This window comes from Protopterus annectens, chromosome 1.part0 (genome assembly GCF_019279795.1).
Source record: "Protopterus annectens isolate FY-2018-M chromosome 1.part0, PAN1.0, whole genome shotgun sequence".
NCBI lineage: Eukaryota > Metazoa > Chordata > Ceratodontiformes > Protopteridae > Protopterus > Protopterus annectens.
In genome coordinates this window covers 123902365-123924835 of record NC_056725.1, presented here as the reverse complement: position 1 = coordinate 123924835, position 22471 = coordinate 123902365, and the positions used below count along the sequence as shown (strand labels likewise).

General features: G+C 38.2%; 1 protein-coding gene across 3 annotated transcripts in view; it reads left to right on the top strand.

The window, feature by feature from the left end:
• The window catches only part of SYNE1 (spectrin repeat containing nuclear envelope protein 1), a 2173401-nt gene that overhangs the window by 1224139 nt on the left and 926791 nt on the right, over positions 1-22471 (top strand). For all 3 annotated transcript variants that reach the window (XM_044089035.1, XM_044089189.1, XM_044089105.1), the window contains 4 exons: positions 2984-3117; positions 10351-10555; positions 12098-12280; positions 14440-14586. In XM_044089035.1, coding sequence (XP_043944970.1) covers positions 2984-3117; positions 10351-10555; positions 12098-12280; positions 14440-14586 — 669 coding nt within the window. The remainder of the gene's footprint in view (positions 1-2983; positions 3118-10350; positions 10556-12097; positions 12281-14439; positions 14587-22471) is intronic.

Sequence of the window (22471 nt, the reverse complement as noted above, 5' to 3'; positions counted from 1 at the left end):
TGGTGTTTGCTATAGTTGTAACTTTCTTTTGCAGAATTCCATTTTTTGCAGTAGTCATAATACTCTTTTGCCAAATTATGATATTTGCAGCAATCGTACCTTTCATTTGCATGATTCCAGTGTTTGTAGCAGTCGTATACAGTATTTTCAGTTGTAATTACTTTATTTTGCAGGGTCATAGTGCTTGCAGCAGTCATAACTTTCTTTTGCAGAATTAGTGTTTGCAGTAGTCATTTTGCATGGCAGTACTTGTCAGGAAAGAAAAAAGCAAGCTACATTGGCATTGCTGCAGGAGCACATTGTTTGCGATACTAATAACCTTAATTTTTGAGTGAAACCAGCTGTCACCAGGTTGGGCTTGGCTGACTGAGCCTGTGTTCTTTGGTTAGCTGTTTTCTTCTGAGAGGAATTACAAATCTGTTGTTTGTTTTGGACTTGAGCTTGGTGCTTGCTGGACACATTACCTTGTAGCTTTTGATAGATTGAAACATTAAGGCTGAAATTTAACTTCATAGACATGTTGCACCATCAAGGGAACAAAATGGAAAGTGGAAAGGAACATTTTACTGGCCATTCACAGCTCTTCTGATCATCCTAGCACCACAAGAGGCTGAATTTTTTTTTTCACAATGGAGTTTAAGTATATTTGCATGAGACCATTCTGGACTTCTGATAAAGCAGCCCTCCCCACAGGAGAAAGAGCATGCGTCTTTGAGCAAATTGTACACAGCCTTGTCATGAAGGTTAATGCAGACTCTAGAGAATGTGGGAGAATGAGTTTGCCTTGATAAACATGCTCCAAGGAGAAGAACATACTTGGGTGCATGAAAAAAAGCAAGAATGACAACCAACATCAAAGCTCCATTTCAAATATTATTAACTAGAAACACTCCATATAATTGAATGATCGCAATACCAACTGTCTTTGTTGTCAGCAGAAGTAATTGACTTATCATTTGATCATTTCTGTTGGCATTACTTTAGCTAAGGTTGTGGAAAAGCAGGGAGTGGGAATTTGCCCTTTCCCCACTGTTGCCTGATCTTGGAGTTGGTATATATATATATATATATATATATATATTTATTTAGGAACTGCGGTGGTGGTGCTGCGGTAGCGTTGTTGCCTCACATTAAGACGTTTCCCCGTTCGATTCTCAGTTAGAGCGTCTTCTGTGTGGCGACATGCGTGCATGGGCATTCCTTCGTTGAAGGTTATGCGTCAGGCCTGGCAATTCGGCATGTAAAAATCTACTGCCAGTCATTAGCGGACCGGAGTTCCACTTTGGCAATTCCTGACCAGGAAAAGCCGAAAGACACAACAACAACAACAACAACATATATATATATATTTATTTTATTTGTTTATTTATTTGCATTTGTTTTCTGGGATAGTCCACTGGGTCTAGGAGTGCCCATTTTCAGTGGAGGCCTGGGGAGAAAAGCTCCACATATAACATATACATTGATGAGATAAAGTTACATAACGACCATTAACAGATTCAAGTTACTAGTAAGCAACATTATACAAAATACAAAAATAAGAATGATTTACATCCAGGTACAATATATACATGTTGATATACAATTAGAATTAGGCTTTCTTTTCTTTAAAATACACCTTGTAGCTGAGGATGCATAAAACTGAGAAGGAGAAGAGTTAAATTAAGTGAAGATAGATATTTCAAAGTGTTAAAGGTGTTAGAAGAGGTTTTGACTTTCATATAATGCTGGAAGAATTATTTGAGCATGTACAGAGCCATAGTTTGGACAGGTATTCTTGCAGAGACTTCTTGAAAATGGTGTGTTTATGGTAGGTAAGGAATTCCACACCTTGAGTAATTCTTCCTTTAGAAGACATTTATTTTCTGAGCTGTGGAATCTAGCGGGGTTGTAGAGGGACATTAGTAAGGCTAGGAATGGACAATCTTCTGGTTTAGTTATGATTTTATGTGCAGTGGTGGGTTGTAGGGTTGTTAGGAAGTGAGGTAGTTTGAGCCAGTTGAGTTTTTGAAGGGATATACAGTGATGGGAGGTATGTGTAGCATTGTTGGCAAACTTTGCTAATTTATTGGGGTCTATATTATATGATCCAAGTTTTATAACTTCGAATACCATATGATCGACACCATATGGTCGAAGTTATAAAACTCTGAATAGTTAAAAAAAAAACAAAAGAAAAAAAAAGTAACTTAACGGGTTACCTCCCACACCCCCCACTCAACTCCGAGACCACACTATAATGCGATAAAAGGTCTTCCCCTTACCGCATTATAGTGCAGTCTCAGAGTTGGTATATTTAAAGAGCGGGGGATGTGGGGGCTGCAGGGGGGGCTTGCTCCCCCCGTCTACAGCCCTTAGATTAGAGTTTATTCTGTTATTTTATTTTTTTTAACTATTTGAAGTTTTATAAGTTCAACCATATGGTGTCGATCATATGGTATTCGAAGTTATAAAACTTTGTTTGTATAATATAGACCCACTTTATTCATAGCAGTGGTGTGGTGGAGACAAGAGGGCTTGCCCCCCCGTTAAAAAACTTGAGTTTTCTTTTTCTTTTTGTTTTTTCGTTATTTTCAATTTTGATCCTTTTTCCTAAGTATTTAATCTTCGCTATTTTTATAATTCGATTTTTGCAGTACATCCCATTAACTACATGGAGCTTCACCTGAATAAATCAATACAAACAACCACTTACTTAAACAGATTCAAAGTAACAGTGAAGAGTGGCATAGTGTATTTAGTTCTCTGTATCCAATAGTCATTGTAAGTCAGACTTATGTAGAGTCTTTCCAGTTTTGTGCTTCTATTATTCCATTAAACAAAATGATGACATATTTGTTGTACGGCAGTCATCCAAATATATATCCAGTCGCTGTGATATTCTGCAGCCATATTATTGTAAAAGTCTGTCTAGTTGCTCTCACAGTTTTGCTGATATTTATATGTTGAATTAATTTTTTAATGATGCATTATTATTTTACAGAACTTGCAAAATGATCTGGAAAAGAGGGAAAGTAATTTGAAGCAGTTCCGATCCACGACAAATCAATTACTGAGAGAATGCCATCCTCCTGTTACTGATCTCCTCACTTGCACTTTGAACGAAGTTAGCATGAGGTAAAATAAGGACATCTTACCATATCATTTGTTATGTTATATTATGTGTGTGTTAAGAAATCTTTAAGTCATGTTGCTGGTAGCCAGCAATAGACATAATTTTTTCCCTTTCAAGAGTTACCCAGCCATTAACAGCTAGAAAGCAGATTAATCTGTATAAGGATGAAAAAAAAAACAGGCTGAATGTGTTATTTGGTCACTATGGATGCAACTGATGCAGACGTGGTGGTGGTGATTAAGACCATTAGACCAGTCTACAAACTTGATAAGTAAGAAACTTTACATTCATAAAGTAATTGCTACCCAGCTATTCACTCACTGGTTGGCAAGCTGCTGTCAACTGCAAAATGCATTTAAAGTAAAAAAAATATAAAATATTACAAAAAAAAAAACTGCTTCTGTAGTTAGTTAGAGGGAGCTAGCACCCTAATGTGACCCCTCCTTAAGTACTTGGGTGTAAGTCAAGTGCCAGCTACCTTACAAATAGGCTTATGGAAAAAGACAGATTTGATGTATTATACAAGACAGCTGCATATGTATTCATAGGTCATTTTTTGCATATATTTATTTATTTAAATTTGTGAGCCAGGGTAGAACACTGACAAAAAATTATCAGTTTCAGTCTCGGCTTGGGTGTGAGAAGGGCAATGCACATTTTAGGAGTAAAAAATAGTAAATATGGAGATATATAACAGTTATATATAATATACATATACAAGATTATTAAGAATATATATATATATATATATATATATATATATATATATAAATTAGGTGAGTCATAGGACAGTCAGAGTGTAGGAGGTTTCATCAGCACTACAGAAGCATGAATGATATGAAGCAAGCAGCGTGAGGCAGAAGAAGGAAAGGATATTTGAGTTTAGTTATAAAAGGAGAGAAAAGAAAAGAAAGAGTGGTAAGTGGTGTGGTTAGAAATGTGGTACTGGCATTTGACAAATCTCTGGAGATGCACCTTAGCTGGGAGTGGAGTTCTGGGTTGGATGCAGTGCCTTGAGGAGAGAGGAAGTTAATTTAATTTAGGAGGAGGAGAAGCAATAATTTGTGCAGTGAAGCTTTGCTTTTTGGAGGAATGGGTTGTAATGTAGGTGCAGAGTTGTTATGGCTTCTGAAGCTGTAGGATGGGTCTAAGTTCTAGCTTTAATAAGAGAAGAGAATTGAATTATTGGCTATTTAGCTGTTTTAATACTTTGGACCCTTTTTTTTTTTTTTTTTTTTTTTTTTTTACTGTGCCTTTTGTTTTCATTTTGAAAAACAGCCACAAATAAAAAAAAAACAGCACATTTATCTAAGATAAAGTGAAGTGCTAAAAGAAAGTGAGTGTTGTGCTTTGCTTGCTGCTGCTAATCTGTGGCAACAGCTGTGTAGAATCTGTGTCTCTGTCAGTGATCATCTGTTCAGAAACTGACTTTTCTCAAAGAAAAACACCACCAAAAAAAAACCAACAAAAAAAAAGCTCAAAAATCAAATAACAACAAAAAAATCTACCTTTCAACATTTTTGCAAACTTTACCTACCCACCACCAGAAAGGATATTAAAGGAGGAAGGTAAATTCCCTGAGTCTTGGAAAAAAAATCTCATCTGAAGCTTTAAGTTTGCAAATCTCGATCATGTAAGCTTGAAGTTGCAAAAATTTTGAAACTGAATGGGGACCATAGGAAGTTGAGTTTCCTGTGATTATCGATCTATATATATATATATATATATATATATATATATATATATATATATATATGTATGTGTGTGTGTGTGTGTGTGTGTGTGTGTGTGTCTGTGTGTATGTGTGTGTGTGCAGCATATATGCTATTTCCTTCTACCGACAATGATGCATGATTACAAATAATTTAATAATTTAAGATTAATAACTTTATCTTCCATATTGTATATGCTCGCCGGCTTTTGCAGCTGGCTGTAAAGGAAGGATTTTGGGTCTCTGATCATAACCTCTGATCAATGCATGCAGTGCTGAGATTACAGTGTGATATCAGGTGTAGATGAGACAGAAAATAATAGCATTTCTTGTTAAGCAATTGTTAGCACTTAATTGTTACTGGCTCTTCAATTTGCTATGCTTATTGGGCTATTGAGACACAAAGCTTTGAGACAGTGCTGGCAGGGGCAGAAGTTTGCTAGCTTTCATCAAAGCCATATTCATTTTCTCTCAGCTGTCTGTCCTTATCCTGTCATATATTTTACTGTGTCTGTCTTAATTGCTTTTGTTTTCCTGGTTAATTTTTAGGTTCATGCAGTCTCAATGCCTTCATTGTTCAGATATGCATTTGATAAAAACTTGAAAATGCATATTAAAAAAAAATGTTTCTATTAACTCTAAATCATGAAATAAAAGTTATTGATCCTGACTGATCCTTTTTTGGATTTGCAAAGATTTTTAAATAAAGATAGTTTAGATATTGAAGCTGAGATATGTGATACTGTCAATTTTGAACTAATAACTGGGATTTGAGTAAACACTTTGTGCTACTTTACTTTTTTTTTTGTATGTATATAGTTTTTCTTTTTTTCCTCATATAGTGAATTCATATAACATATAAAGTTAAAGTGAATTTCTTAATGTTCAAGTAACAACATATAAATCATATCATATTATAATAAAGCATTGGATCACAGATAGTATCATATGTTGACTTGGATAGATTCTTAGAGAGCTTGTAGTAGATCTTGTCTAGATGCTAAGTTATGATTTCAACCCATTATCTGTAAAGTGCTTTAAGTTGGTTTATGTACCATGATAGGATTACTATTTAATTAAAAAACTTAGGGGTAGGAAAAGGAGGTACGGAGGAAGGATGGTATGTTAAGTTGGGATAATAAGGTTAACTTGGGATAAGATATTAGACATTTATTATTTTTTCTATTTTTACACATGGGGTTGGGGTGTGACAGTGGCAATCAACTACAGCCATGGTTCACACTGCTGAGTGGCTAGCCTTGCTGCAGATGTTCTTCCATACCACACACACACACACACACACACACACACACACACACACACACACACACACACACACCTGTGGCTAATTTAGAGTATCTAGTCCAACTACTGTATATGTTTGCAATATGGGAGGAAACTGGAACACTCAAAGGAAACCAATGCATCCATAGGGAGGACATGCTGAATCCACACAGAAGGTACCCCAGCTAAGAATCGAACAGTAGAACCTCTTGCTGTGAAACAACAACGTTTTAGACTGCTAATGTTCTCCTTTTTCTAAATTCTAAAATGTAGTCGGTTTCTTGTTGTGGTTACAAGATGGTGAACATTGCAGTGGATTATCTCCAGTACAAACAAACAGTTGCAAAGGAGAACAAAGATATTGTACAAAGAAAATGGAGCTGGCCCTGAAGGAAGACTTGTCAGAGTACGTGAAGGCTTAGAAGTACATAGAGGGGTCCTAAAATATATAGAAAGAGCATCATTGTTGGAATTTATTACTTCACTTTTGTTTAGAGAAACCAAAATGTAGAGTAAATTTTACAGCTCTTGATACCTCGTCTCTCCAAATAAACATGTGGTATGAAAGTGCTTCTCAGATGAGCACTTGCAGAGGTGCAAGATTTGTACCAGCAACCGCAGGAAGGGAGGTTAAGAAAATTTAGTATTTATGTGCTAAAGAAAGGGAAAAGGACTGAAAATCTTTCTGTACCATTGTCTGTCAGAAAAAATGAGTTGTAGTTGTAGATTTTGAAGAAAAGCTTAGAAGCAAATTAGCGAGTGATCTGCATTTTCACAAAGGCTGAAAATGTATGAAAATGTCATTCATGCAGTGAGGTGAAGTTTTCACAGTACATGACAAGCACATAAGGCAGTTTTAATAGGATGTAAGAATAAGTAGAAAGTCATTTGTTTAGGAATAGTAGAGAACCCACTTGTCGTGCATTGACTTTATTTGGAACATTTAAAGCAGTATACTGCTTTGATTTAAGTGTAAGATAGTGTATTTATTTTTCTAATACAACTTTTAAGAATACTTACAGCTCGCCAGCAATGAGTGAGCTAGTAAACTGATAATATTAGGTCCACCTTCAGTGGCTGCCTTGACTTGCACCACAGTCTGTAGGACTACTTGGCAGATAAAACAAAACCTTCCCAGGATACTAGATACTCCATTTCCCACCATTCACCACACAGTCCTCTCTGCTCAGTTCTTCTTTGCTGCATGAAAACCTATCAAACGAATTGACTGCTGGCTACCATTTCCTATTTTAATGTGAAATTTGTGCAGGGTTGTCATAAGTGCGTTACTCTTCTTTCTGCCTTCCTTCCTGAATCTCTGTCATTATGACAAATAGCCAGATTTCTATTCTGTTTGCTGGAAACTTCTTTTTTGTTTCTTTTTATACTGGACCTAGGCCTGTCGTTTTTACTGCTTCTGTGTTGTCATCGCCTTTTTTTTTTTTTTTCAAAATGTGCCTTGTGGGTCATGACATTCCTCCTGCTGAAGGGCACTTTTCATTGCTTATATTATTTAAGATCTTCTCATAACACCAGCTATTGGAGTTTAACAGCATAACCGGAAGAAGGGGCAGAAAGGTGTTGAAGATTCTCTTGACTATGGAAATTGTTCTGCCCTTAATAAGGAATGTTATTCTCCACTACCTTCTTCTCCCTCTCCTGCTAGTCTCTCTAAATATGTGTTTGTACAAAAAATGTCCAGAAGTTCCTGTAAGGGAAAAAAGCATGAGCCTTCAACCACTCCATCGATCATGGAACAGAGTCATGTATCTTGCCCTGGATGTTCTCATTCTCAGCGTGAAGGACCTATCAAATTTACTAATAAGCTCTTCTCAATAAAGGTATGGAATCCATTGCTTCTTATTCTATTGCTGTGTATAGCTAATTAGGCTGGTTTTCTCTCTTCTCCAAGACCTATACAGCCAGTCCCAATTAATCAGCCCTTTAATTTGCCAGCCATCTTTTATGACGAACTGCCATAAAATTTTGTAGGCACAATGCCCACTTTTTAGGGTTATATTCTCATTGAACCATGATATGTGGTACCTTCTAACCTTTCTGGTTGGTGCATTATTTATTGGGTATGATTTCCCTGGTGCCACTTAGACTAACACTAGTTTGCATCCCATTAGCTCCATGGACAAACAGTCTCTATTGCTGCATTGCCTGTTTCTCCACAACCAGGTATTGTAGCATCTTCTGTCCTCCAGAATGCTAAACAGCATCCAAAAAAAAAAAAAGGTGCACACTCAAAAAACAAACGGATAAGTCAGGGATTAAATATTAAAGTTTAGCACTTTTATTCTTTAATTTCTCAGCAGAACATCTTCAGAACTTTTCTGCACTCCTACATAAGTTACTTCAATTCCACGCAAAAATCAAATCGCTCAACACCTGACAAAAAATCTTTAATAAACATTATACAACCAATTTTTTTAAATATCTGAATATATCAATACTCATACAAAAATGTATAAACTAATCTTTGCTTTGAAAATAAAAAAACTTTTAAATTCTTTTGTTTTTAAAATAAATTTAATATTGATTGCTACACTCAGCCCTGACAGCTTAACTTTATAATGATGGCTTTTCCATCCATGCATCAGTCCATCAACAACCTCTTTTTCCTATTTTTGCACACAGGTTCAAGGTGTCACTTTAACAGTGGTAATCATCAAGAGCCAAGTTTTACACTGCCTGGTAACTAGCATTTCTGGAGGTGGTTAGTTGATGCCAACATTATTGTTTCCAGTATCATGTGTATCTGTATGTTAGTTACCAGCTTGCACCAGTACCCGTATGTCTGAGGTTCAGGTGCCAGTTTTCCTGGTGTTAGATCCTGTGTACTCATGATTTCCATGCCTTCCAGTTTGGTCCAACATGCTTGCTATTCCAACATGTTTCGGTCTGAAGGGAGTCATTCCATGGGATCTGGTTTACAAACCATACTACTTCCTCGATCATCTTTGCCTTTTTGGTATATTCAGCAGGTGGAATCCTTAGGTTCTTTGTAATTCTTCAGGCAATTAAGAAGATAGTGGACTCATTTGAATCAGACAATCCTATAAAAAGGGAAAAGCAACTTCTTATATAAATCTAAGCATATTAAACAAAAAAGAGCTCCTCTAACAGATGATCTGTGTGTTGAGAGGAGGAAAACATCTCTACAATCCCTTCAGAGGATCTCAGATTTGGAGAGTTCCTTCAAATTATACAGTGCCCCATTCAACCTACCCCTTCTTAAAGAAGGCTCCCAAAATCCTGCCTGCTTACCCTATAGTTCTCATGGCTGTACGCTACCTTGGTAGACATCCTCCAGAATGCCACTATAAAAGCTTGAGCACACCTTGAAGTAGTGGACCTCCATGCAACCAGTAGACATTCTTTTTTTGGTGTCTAGTAGAGTTTTGTTTGGTCCTGTAGTTGCAGAACACCATATGAATATGGAAATACAGAGGCAGACCCTTACTGTTGTAAATGTCTTGTTTTACCCTTCACAACATACATTTTTCTAGATGCAGGGGAACTAGTGTGGCCTAGAGCAACAGCAGAATAAAATTGGATACAGAGATTCCTCTCAGTCAAAATCCTGGCAAAACCATGGCTCAAGAAGCAGGGGCCTCTGGTGAAGTGGTGGTAGGTGAAGGCCATGCCTGCTGCAGGGCAAAAGCACAAGGCACATATGTGAATGCAGAAGCACACACTTTTTTCTCTTTTGTCATCACATGTCCATATTCTTGTGAATTAAATCTTGAACACTGTTTGCCCAAGGCTATATGAAACTCTTCGCTAATGTATCTAAACATCTTTGTTCTCAGAACGTTCCCCACTACATAATCACTGTGGCTGAGGAGATAAAATATACATGGTGATTGCAGGGAATGGAATGGATGAATAGAAGAATTACAGGTTAGTGCTGGACAAAAAAGCAGTGATAATCATTATACATGCTCATTGTCAGCATCCTGCATATTTGTTTCTGGCCCATTAAACAGGTCCAAGTTTAGCCAGTCTTTATAAGTTTCAGTAAGGGGCAGTTTAAGAAATTCATGAGTGTAGCACAGATACTATCAGTATGTGATGTAAAACACCTGCTTCTTGATTTGTTCCAACAGAATATCGGTCCTTGTCAGTAACATTGGACAAGGAAGGCACTGTGCTGTACCATATGGAATATAAATGTTTATTCTGTCACAAGCAGCCCCTGTCCAGATTTAACTTTTTATTTCTGATGTTGCAGGTGGAATAAATTGCTTGAAGACACTGCTGAACAGATCCAGAGCAGCGGGGCACTACTACATCTTTGGCAGAGGTACAAGGATGTCTATGATCGAAGTTTGACAGCTGTCCAGCAGCACGAGGAGAAGTCAAATGAGTTTTTGACGAACGTTTCCAACAAAGATATTGCTGATGAGGAGGTCTCATCCTGGATCCAGCACTGCAGTGTGAGTTGTAACATGTAAACTTCATGATTATTAGAAACCCATTTCACTTGTCAGAAAGTGTGCCTCAGGAATAAAGTAATAACAGTAGCGCTTTCTACTGTGAAAAAATGTTTTGTTTGTGTATTAATGGAAACAGTTGTGCCTGAACTCCTGTCAGCTAGCATGATGTTACTTTATTTTTCTTTTTGTGAAGAACACAGTGCATTGGCTAGAGGCATGACACAAGTTAGCCAACTGCTGTTATAGCATTTGACAGAATCTGCTGTTTATTTCAGATAGATTTTCTGCAAAATGTTTTCATTATCATGAATATAATTTGCCAGCAAATCCAAACTCATTCTGAAAACGTTATTTCCTGATTTTTTTAGCAATACTCAAGTATTATACTCAAGTATTTTAATGTACTAAATCAAATTATTTGTTTTATATAGAAGTCTTTTGTACTCAAAATGCAAAAACATGATCTGAAATGGATTTTGTAGGAATAAAGTGCAAATATATGTGTAATATTATGACACTTACTCGAAAAAACAGCAATGATGGGTTTTCGCATTTTATCTCATGCATCCAAAATAGGAATTCAGAGGGGCAGTTCTGTCTGACCCATGTCACTGGAGTAAAGAGGTGATTTATTTGTGCATAGAAAGAAGTTGCACTCATACAAATTACACAACACTTAAGAATGACAAGTTGGTCTGCCTGACCAACATTGATTTAGATCAGAACACTGTGCTAAAATAGAATCAGTCACAGACATTATTACAGTCAAACGTTACTTAATCACTATTCTTAGATTTATCCAAAGCTTTTACCACTGTTATTAAACATGCAGTGCATCTTGCTACACATCAGAGAGTGTCAGCCTATCCTTTGTTATACTTCTTCACTTTCCAAGTTGTGCTCATGCAACATGCACTACTACTTGCTATCTGCACTAGTCCTTAAACTACACCCTAAACAAGCACCTACAACAAATATATACCCCCCCTTATTAATCATTACAGAGTTTTATATCCCCCACTCCTATCTCTACTCCATTCTTCTGCTGTTAATCTAGTATCAAAGATTAGTATTTAAATAACGCCTCTTCATTCATTATTCTAGCAACTTTCTAAACTTATAAGAAAAGTATTTAAAACTTTTCCTGCATGTTGGGTCTTTTGCCTTAGGTTCTTGAGATAAGATGTTAGGAGGGTATGGAGGTGCAATGAGCTACACTGTCTGGTTCTCACATTAAAAAGCATAAGTACATTTCTCAGTCATTATTTGTTTTTCTTCATTTAATAAACTTGCTAATCAGAAAAACTAGACTGAGTTCAGGATACACAGTCATGTCTGTCTCTGGAATGAAATTAGCTGTTCTGGACAAATCATGAAGTAATGAGAAATATGATTTTTTTTTTTTTTTTTGCTATGTTAATTTTTGGAATGAAAAAGTTTATGTTTACTATAGTTTCAAAACTCAGTGTTTTGGCAATACTTTTTTTATGAGTAAAATGATGACTTTAACGTTATGTTTTATTTGTGTGTGCACCACTGTAGGAGCTATTGAAAGGTGTGAAGATGGAACAGGAGTCCCTTTCAGTTCTTGGTGAACTTGGAGAACAGTTGAAGCAACAGGTGGATAGTTCAGCAGGGCTGACGATCCAGTCTGATCGACTTTCACTGACACAGCGTATAACCACACTGGAGCAAACATTTACCAAACAACAATGTACATTACAGGTAGGTAGAGCATTTATATATTACTGTGTATACCTGTGTCATGTTCTCTGCAGCTTTCACTAGGGTAACAGGTAGTTCTTACCTTCTACATTATGTAGTAGTAGAAGAACCAGTGGTTTATACAGAGGTCATATTTGTCTACAGGATGCAGCATGTGTGGGAAGTATGAAACAGTCGTTTGTTTGTGGAGGAGCATAATAACTTTATGAAGAATTTAAAAAGGCACATTTTCTGCAATGCAGGATAGTAACGACGAATAATAGGACAAAGGAGGAGTTGTTGGGCTCTTCTAGTGTGCTTGCTTATCTACTTAATAGATAAACTGCAGTTTCAAGGTGAGTCATAGCCTAACCTCTTCTAGCTCTTCAGTAAAGCTGCACCATCTGTATGTCCCTTACACCCTCCTCATCCGGACTCCACCACAGTTAGCAAATTCAAGTAAGCAAATAACTAAATAAATGCATTCTTTACTACACTACATCCTTAAGATGGTCCTTACATCCACCACTGTTGAGTTAGTCCTGGTAGAGGATGATCCAGTTTAACTTACAGTCTCAGTGGTGCAGTAGTCTGTAATAAACAAATGCAGCTGCAGGGTGTCATTTAGTGCTGTAATCTACCCTTCTCACACTGGATCCTCATTTCATGTAGGTTTGCAGCTGTGTTTTAGTGTTCAGTCCCACGGACATGCAGCTCGTTTCACTCATCCCACTTTCTCCTTTTTCCATGATGTTTGATACTTCCTACAAAGTACCAGTTTCTACTCCAAATTCTTTTTTTATTATTTTGTCTGCATGCTTTATATTTATCTTTATGCCTTTCTTCTGTTTTCTCTAAATACTGTCTCCTACTTCCTTTCCCGCTTACATACCAGAAAGACCCTAGATACCGCGTCTTTCCATTTTTTGAACTTGTGCTTCTGTTTCCTCCAGTCTATCAGTTTGCCCTGTTTCTTAATAACACTGTTACCTTGATCTGCGGCTTTTCCCTAAACCCTGATCTTTGTACTCATTGTACCCAGACTGCCACGACTATATGGCTTTCTAGATCTATACAAATTACTTTGTGATAATTCTATGGACATAAGGGGTAAGGGGCTTTGACCACCTTTTCCCTGCTATCTCACTCAAAGACTGCATAAACGATGTACTTTGTAGTCTTAAAGTGGGGATATTGGGGAGATTTACATAGAATAGCTCAACTACAGAGTGTTGGGTGGTTATGTATAACTGGGAATTGGAGTGATTGTCAACAACTGCCCATTTGTATATGGCAGCATTCAGTTTTTGCTTTTTTACTGTCATTCTTTTTGCATTCAGTTGTTTATGGTATAATTGCATGTAACATATGACAGTTAATTTGCATGTTGATTCTAAAGGTAACATAGTGTACGATAAAATGAGCATTTGAGACAATAAAAATTGCTTTGTCACTGTCATTAACTGCCATAAATGGATGTATGTGTTGCAACTTGCAGCAAGTGAATAGTTGTGCTGTCTTTCAATATTTTTGCTGTATCTTTACTTCCAAAAATTACACAGTCAGGAAAAGTTATAAAAAATATTATCTGCTGTATCTTTGCACATTTTTATTGGGAAAGGTTATGGCATCATTGTCTTTCTTTGCAGTCTTTTTCTGATATGCTGTTCATTTAAGGAAACATAATTGTGCAGATGTTTGCAAATGTCATACTTTATTCACACCTCCAAGGATGCTTGTTTTCTAAACAATCAAAACCAACCAGCAACTGTTAGAACGGTATTCAAAGTTAGTGTTGTAAAGTTGCGTTATGTTAATGGGTGAGGGTTCTTGCCGGAGACAGAACCTTTTCTTTTGAGAGTATGAAGGGAATGTGGAACCATTTTGTGTTATTGGAGGGCTACAGATTTTTACGTATTGTAGCTATAAGTGCCATGGCATAGTACTATAGTAGCAGTAAGACTGTAAGGACACTTCTATGAGGAAAAACTGAGAATCTTCACAAAGGCCACACCAGTCTTACTGCAGGCAGTTGTATGATGAACTCAGCAGTTATCAACTTGCGCTGTTGTAAGTGCAAGTGATGTCGCAACAGCCAAAGTGTCTTTTTAGCACTGATTGTTGGACAGTGAGGTTATTCTTTGATTGTACAGCTGACCTCTGCATAATTTGTCTTACAGTCAGGAGTTGGTGAGTACAAACTGCTTGCTGCAAAACTTGAAGATCTGGAGAACTGGATTGAGGAGGCAGAGAATGTATTGAAAGGTCAGGATCCTAGCCATTCATCTGACCTCCTTCTAATTCAAGAAAGGATGGAAGACCTTAGGGTAAGAGAAATAATGACATTATGCTACACTAAATGCATGCAGATGAATAAACCTTTAACATTTCTGAAGCAGATGGTGTCTTTAATATAGAGGAGAATACATAGGTTGTAAAATATGGACATTTTGAATACATGCAGTTACTTCAACAGCAACAGTTCAGAAGGCTGCTGCAGCCTGAGTCAACAAGTAAGCACTAGGTTTGGTTATAGGTGCATGGTTCCTGAGTGAATACTAGGCTAACTGCCCTGAAGGAACATTTTAAACCTAGCCATTAACCTGGATTTAGGATCAAACCCTGTGCCTTGTAACTATAAGGTAACTAACTTAACCATTATACCAAACCAAGAATTACCTATCTAACCAATGGTGCCTACATAGAGGCTTATGACTCAATCTGTGATCATAAACACGTTTTAATGTTTGAAAAATGGATGTCAGGAAATTCATCTTGAGAGTGGAGCAAAACCAAAGACTTAGTGTTTGTTGTGACATCCATTTCAATAATATACAAGTTGGTTATGGTATACGAAACAAGACCATATATTTTTGTAGTACATGGCACATTGCATGCTCTATGTTCTACCAGTTACAGAAGCAGACAGAGAAAAAGTGTAGGACTTCTAAGTGTGTTAAAGATTTGAAAGTGGTAGCTTACCTATTAACCTATTAAAGATAACAGACAAAGTGTAGGCACATGAAATGATTTACTGCCCTGACTTCAAGACTCTGAGAAGCATGGAGAACTCTGCATTGTATTCAAGCTTTTCATCAAAAAGGGAAGAGAAATTCTGCTTGAATATTGCAGTTGCACTTACAGTTACCCATGATGTTACTGTGTTTGTAGTTTTGTTGTATTTTTCCATGTTTTAGCCTTAAAGTTATCTGCAATTTTTGACTTGTTCAGGGACCTAAGTATTGTAGCTTCATGTGCAGTTGTGAGAGAACTGTAAGTTGCTGTAAGATGTGAGCATTGTTTATACGGTATACTGCACTTTTATCTCCATAAGTAGAATTTATTTTTTATTTGAACTTATTTTGGGACCTTAGTCTTCTAGCTTACTTTTCAGCTGCTGGAGAATTGCAAACTACTGCAGGATCTGAGCTTCATTTAGTAATTTACTACTGCATTTTCCATAATCAGTGTTACTGGTAAATTCCTGCCTGGCCTGGTATTTTTGAATGTAGTATGGATAGCAATAGTAGCGGTATTTTAATTTTTGCCTCTGTGCTTCTACAGCTGTTTACATTCCAGCTTTGCTGGTAGAGTCTTATATTCTGATTATCATTTATCTGCTTAAAGTTGCATTTCAGTACCTTTCTGTTTGTTATATTTGCTACATTTACTACTGTTTTTATAGGTTCATAGGTTCATAGGTTGGTACTAGGCTATCTGCCCAAAGGCATTTATAAGCCCAGCCAGAATGTGTTGGCTTTCGCCACCCCATTAGATTAGTTCCCTGTGCCTCTGTCCAGCAGAGCCACTGAAGTGATCCCCGGGGTAAACTTTCTGTTTCCCATCCACTCGTCAAGGTTTCTGTTGAAGAGTGTTAGCGAGGAGCTCTGCCTAATGTAGATTGGAATCTTGTTCCAAAGCATGGGGAGTCTCTGGGACAGGAATCTATCCCTCCAGCAAGTCCTATTTATCATTGTGGTGAGGTTTAGATCCCTAGAGCATGTGGCACGAGGGGATAAGGTTTTTTTTAGGTGGAGCATGTCCATCAACTCTGGGTTGGACATGGCCTTGTATGTCAGGCAGAGATCACCCCTGAGTAAGCAGTATGCAACCGAGTACAGCTGGAGTTTCTTCAGTCGAGCTGCATAGGGCATCTGTTTGAGGCCAGTAATCCTCCTGGTGAGGTACTTCTGTGGTCTTTCCAGCTGTTGCAGGTGTCTTGTAAGGTACATCCCAAATGTGGCATTGTACTCTATGATGGGTCTGATGAGTGATGTGTAGAGGGGCACAATAACCTCTTTTGTTGTAGATGCGAACCCTTTTGTGATTAGGTGGGTCACATAGAAGGATTTTCTAACCACCTCGGCAATATGATTATCAAAGGAGAGATTACTCTCTACTTGGATCCCCAGATCCCTTATTCCATTTTTTGTATTTAGGGGACTACCACGTATGTTGTAGTTCACGGCTACTTTGTTTTTTCCAAAGGGAATGATTATGCACTTTTTGGCATTTAGCTTGAGGCCATGATTTTGACACCCGGTATCCATCTCAGTGAGACCCTTCTGCAGGATGTCTGTATCAGCTGGAGAGTCAATTATGGCCCACAGTTTGCAGTCACCTGTGAACTTGGTCAGCCATAGTCCTCCTGTGCTTGCCTGTACTTCTGAGAAGCATATACCGAACAGGAGGGGTCCCAGGACTAAGCACTTGTAACCAGTTTAGAGTCGGACCTACAGCCTGCAACTCTTACCGTATGTGTTCTATCCGTGAGCCAATTGGCAACCCATCTCGTGATGTAGGGGTTTATGTTCAGGCTGGTGAGCTTGTCTATAATACCAGAATGTTGAATGGTGTCAGAAGCCTTTGCGAGGTCTACGTAGGTTGTGTGGACCTCCTTTCCCTCGTCTAAAGCCTTGGTAACTGTCTCAAAGAAGTCTACCAAGTTTAGAAGGCATGATCTAACCTTAGCAAAGTCAAACTGGGTAGGGTCCAATGTTTGGAGGTTCCCAATGTCTCTATTAATGAGTTCCATGATGACGCACTCCATAGCCTTGCAGAACAGGCTAGTCAGACTTATAGGGCGATAGTTCCTGGGGTCTGTTGTGGCTCCATCTTTGTGGAGCAGGATAATTATTTCTTTGTGCCACTCTATGGGTACATAGCCTGCAGAGAGGCTGAGTTTGAACAGTGTGTTTAGGTGAGGGGTTAGTTCATTTTGGAGTTCATGTAAGACAAAGCCTGGGAGACTGTCCGGTCCCATTGAAGCTGTGTTTTTGGCTTTGGATAGGGCTGTTTTAACCTGTGTGTCAGTGATTGCTGGGGCTGTACATTCTTCTTGTATGGTTATGGGGCCCTTTAGGGGGGGAAAGGGGGGTGAAGTTTGCACTAAGCCTGTCTGCCAGAATGTTGGCAATATCAGTTGGTTCAGTGTATTTTGTGCCATTCTGCACTAACTCAGAACAAATCTGAGAATTTCCACTTAGGTTCTTGACATAGCTAAAGAACGCTTTGTGGTTATCTTTGGAGTCCTTGGCAATTTTTCTTTCAAAGCTAGCCTTGGATGATTTTATGAGGGATCGTAGTTTCTTGCTGATACTGATCAGGGATGTCTTTCCTTCTTGGGATTTTACTCTTTTCTGTACTAGTTTCGTCCTTCTATTGTATAGCTTGTTTATGGCAGGGGTCCACCAGACTGGTTTCCTTATCTTGGAGGAGTGAGTCTTGGTTTTGCTTGGGATAGCATGATCCATGCATTCTTGAAGGTGCTCATAGAGTGCCTTTGTAAGGGATTCAGCAGCTTGGACAGCATTGTCCTTTAGCATGGGGGCTGTGAACCTTTCCACCTCGTTCTTAAGTAATGTGAAGTTTGCTTTTGAAATGTTTTTCACGGTGGTTTTCTTTATTGGTGGTGGAGGCGGAATGTGGATGTCCGGAGTGATTAGTCTATGGTCTGATCTAACCAGCGAGGGGTTGACCTCCAGTTTGGAACACAGGTCGCCCATGTTGGTGATGACCAGGTCCAATATGTTATCACCTCTGGTGGGGGTGTTGACCGGTCAATCCAGGGCATTCGAGTTTATAAATTCTAGGAAGCGTTGGGCAAGGAAGCTAGTACCTGAGTAGTTCTCCCAGCTAATGTTTGGGTAATTGAAATCACCCAATATTAGGGCATTTGGTAAGATCTTCATATTTTCCAGTGTCTCCAGAAATGCGGAATGGGGGTCCTGGTGGGTGATCTGTAGCAAGCTACAATTTGAATTGCAGTTTTGCCCGTTATTAGTTGCACATGGATGATCTCTGAGGCATCGTGCTGCGCCACTAACCTGGAGGTGTGGGTATCCTTAATGAATATGGATACACCCCCGCCTTTTGTGTTTCGTTCCTGGTTCTGTGGCCGAAAAGTATGGTATGAGTTATAACCTTGTAGTGCTGGGGTGATCTGTGGAGCCTTAAACCAGGTTTCTGTTACTGCACAGATATCGATGTTTTCCATACTGAGGAGTGCCTTGAGTGCATGCATTTTGAGGTTTAGACTTCTGGCGTTGAGTAGCATTACAACCTAGATTTTTGTTACTTGTGCTATTTATGGTGGTGGGTTTGTCTTTTGAGCCTTGCCTAAAAAAGGCACTATGGGGGCAGTAAAAGCCTTGGCCAGTATTCAAAAGCCTAAGAGTGACAGGTGCAAGCCATCTCTTGCGAAGCAACGTGGCTTGTCGAGCATGTCATCCCAGGTGGACAGATACTGGATCCCCTTTGAATGACACTAGATACTTAGCCAATTGTTGAAATTGATAATTTTTTTCTTTATACTGTGGCATCTTTCTTGGTGAGGGCAGGATGCTAATCAGGGTCAGGGTCATACCGGCCTGGGCTACATGATCAGAGAGATCTTCCATGTCCCTTTTCATGTAGTCCAAGGAGGTACGTCTCAGGTCATTCACACCAACATGGACAATGACAGAGTCATATTTGTACTTGTTCTGGAGCGACTTGAGTGCTTGTGCTATGTGGCAGATCCTGGCACCTGACAGGCAGCTAACTGTAACCTTCTCCTTGTCCAACCTAGTTAGTGGGGCATCAGTGTGCCTGACTATAGAGTCGTCTATTATTAGTATGTTGGGTATGTTATTTTGCCTTAAGGGCTGTGTTTGAGTGGCACATTGATTATGTGAAGTATGTGTTTCATGGTTTGTGATGGGGTGTGGAGATTGCTTCCTGGGTGTCTGCTTTGGAGCTTCCTTCTATCTAACCCATAAGAGCTGTGATTGCGTGGCACACTGGTTTTGTGAAGTATGTGTTTCATGGTTTGTGTTGGGGGGTGAAGGTTGCTTGGATGTCTGCTTTGGAGGTCTCTGTTGTTTTTGCAGATTTTTATTTAGAGCCTCCGAGTATGTTTTCATGTATTTATGTGTGTTTTTTGCCGGTGCTGGTTTAATGGGTCTATGTGAGACTGGTGGTGTGATGCAAGTATTTCCCTTCTCCCCTTGACTGTCTGATCCACTCTTGGGTTGAGAGAGCTTAGCCTCCAGTTTGGCTGTATAATTGCATCTCTCACATGTATTAGTGTTTGGTGGTAGGAGGAGAGGGTTGTCTGTGTACATGAGGCAGTTGTAACATTGCCTCAAAATGCCCAGATTCACCAGTTGGACTGGATAGTACACCTGAGACTGCCCTTTGGACATGACTGGATAGGTACAGTGAACTGTTTTACTGAAAGACTGGTAAGGTTGAATAGAGAGCCTTGTCCTTCTGTACAGTATAGGGGGGGTCTAGTGCTAGGGTTTATAAGTGCTTGCTATGAGTTTTGAGCAAGTACCGGGATGAGAAATGAATGGCTTGAGTGCTTAAGTTAAAAGTTTGTCTAGTTCCAAGGGAAAAATTGAAGAGGAGACTTTGTGGAGCAAGGAATAGTTATACCCTTGCTAACCGGTGCTGCCCAGTGCGTAAAACCGAGCAAATGTGTTTTTTATAGCAGGGAAATGAAAGAGATAGAAATTAGGCCAAAATGGCCAACAAACTACTAATTTCTGGGGTGAAACCACTCTTCCAGGGACAGATAGGCTGCTCAAAGCTCCCCTCTCTCACAAGTGAACAGAGAAACTTCCTTTTATCCAAGTAAGGTATGGGCAAACAGAGAGATTTGTAACACAGCCCTGAATTCAGCACTAACATGAAAACTGGACTATACTAGCTTAGAAAGGTGGGAAACAAGTATACTTTGTTTTGTTTTTTTTGTTTTTTCAGAAAATAATGCATTTACAATCAAAAAACACTTTAAATTTAGAGAAAATTATACTTATTGTTATTTATCTCAGATCAGAGTTGTAGTCAATGCCCCTGGTAATAAAGTAGGAAGAAACACAAATACAGTAAAGTTTTAGACCTGTTCTTGTGTCTGCCTCATTGTTAAAGCACTCTCAGCCTCCAATGATAAAGAAGTAACAAAAAAAAGCAAAAGGAACTCACAAAGTGATGTAAAAATAAGTTTAATAGCAAAGCTTTTGAGATAAAACTCTTCTTCAGTGCTTAAAATTGTACTAAAACATATTCTCATGTATACACCACATGAACAAATTCAAATCAATAGAAGCACAGCAACAATAAAATAATTAAAATAAACAACTGAACGCTTGTTTCATGGAAAAAGAGACCTTCTCTTAAGAACAGGTTTTAAATCACAGTACCATTCAGCCCAGGGGGCACATCTGCTTGAAAGGAATTAATCCATCTGTAGTCAACATTCTCAGTATTCAGTACAATATCCTCTCCTCTAATACTTCTTTCAATGGTTTTCATAACCCTAAATGTAAAACAATGCATTTCCCTGAGCTTATAACATGTTTAGCTAAGGCATTACTCTCCACCTCCCTACGTATGTCAGGTAGGTGTTGTGATTACTGGTATCATAACAATTTTTATTGGTATTATTGGTGATTCCAGTAATGGCAACAGTAATTACATTTACAATAATCAGATGAGTATACATGGATGTATCCTTTCTTTTAACATCCTGTTGGTTTTTCCAACATGAAATGAAATACATTTTTCACAAGTGGCTAAGTAAACCACATTCTTGGTTTTACAAGTGGCCATCATGTGAAAATAAAATGTTTTGCTTGTATTAGGGTGTACAAAAACATTGTTTTTATTAATATAGTGACAAAACTGGCAATCATAGCAAGGCACCATATTTTTAGTTTTTATTATAGCATTCATAAAGCACATTTGTAGGTCTTTATAACAAGAAGTGTTGTTTCAGATTCCTACATTTCCTAAATGCAAAACTATGTGATGAACCTACAATTTCTTTAACCACATCAGAAGTACATATTATAGACCAATTTTGTCTTATTAAGTTGTTTAACCCTGTTGGTATGTGCATTATATTGCATAATATATCTAAACTTATTTCTGGAAGTACTATCCATAATGTTATTTACAGTCTCATTAGCTGGACATTCTTCTATATCTGAGAGATATGGTCTGGCTAGGGCATCTCTTTCACTCAACACTTTTTTTTTTCTGTAATACTGTAGTGCCTGTCTTTAAACTCTGTGACCATCTTATCTAGCTGTCTGATGCAGTCAGATATATCTGTATTTAGCAGACTCGCTGTAAGGAACTCACTGCGCACCATGCCTTTGTATATATGGGGGGGTGCATACAGGTGTTGTGTAAATGTCTACCAGTTTGAATTTTTTCTGTAGATTCTAGTACCTATTGTATTATCTTTAATATATACATTAATATCCAAAACGTTTGTCTGATTTTGAATAACTAGATTTAAACTTCAAGAAGGTAAAAGTAGAATCAATATATTTAAAAAAAAATCTAAAGTTTCAATACTGCCCTGCCACAGTAAAAACATCATCCACAAAGTGCTTAAAAAACTTTGTTTCTACCAAAAGCACATGTGTCAGAGAAGATATTCTCATCTTCCCAGATGGAAAGTGCAAGATTAGCATAAGTGTTGGCACCAGTTGTATCCATTGCCACTCCTTTCACCTGATGGTAAAGGATTTTATCAAAATACATTATTACATAGTACAAGTTCTAACAGCACACACAGAGCTTCTACATGAGTGCTACTCTAGTCTGTGTACATACATAGATGGCATCTAACAGCTTCAATTCTATAGTCATTAGTTATTGTAGATCGTTGAATGTATTGTTCTTCTTCAACCACTGTAGCTAGATAGCAAGTGCATA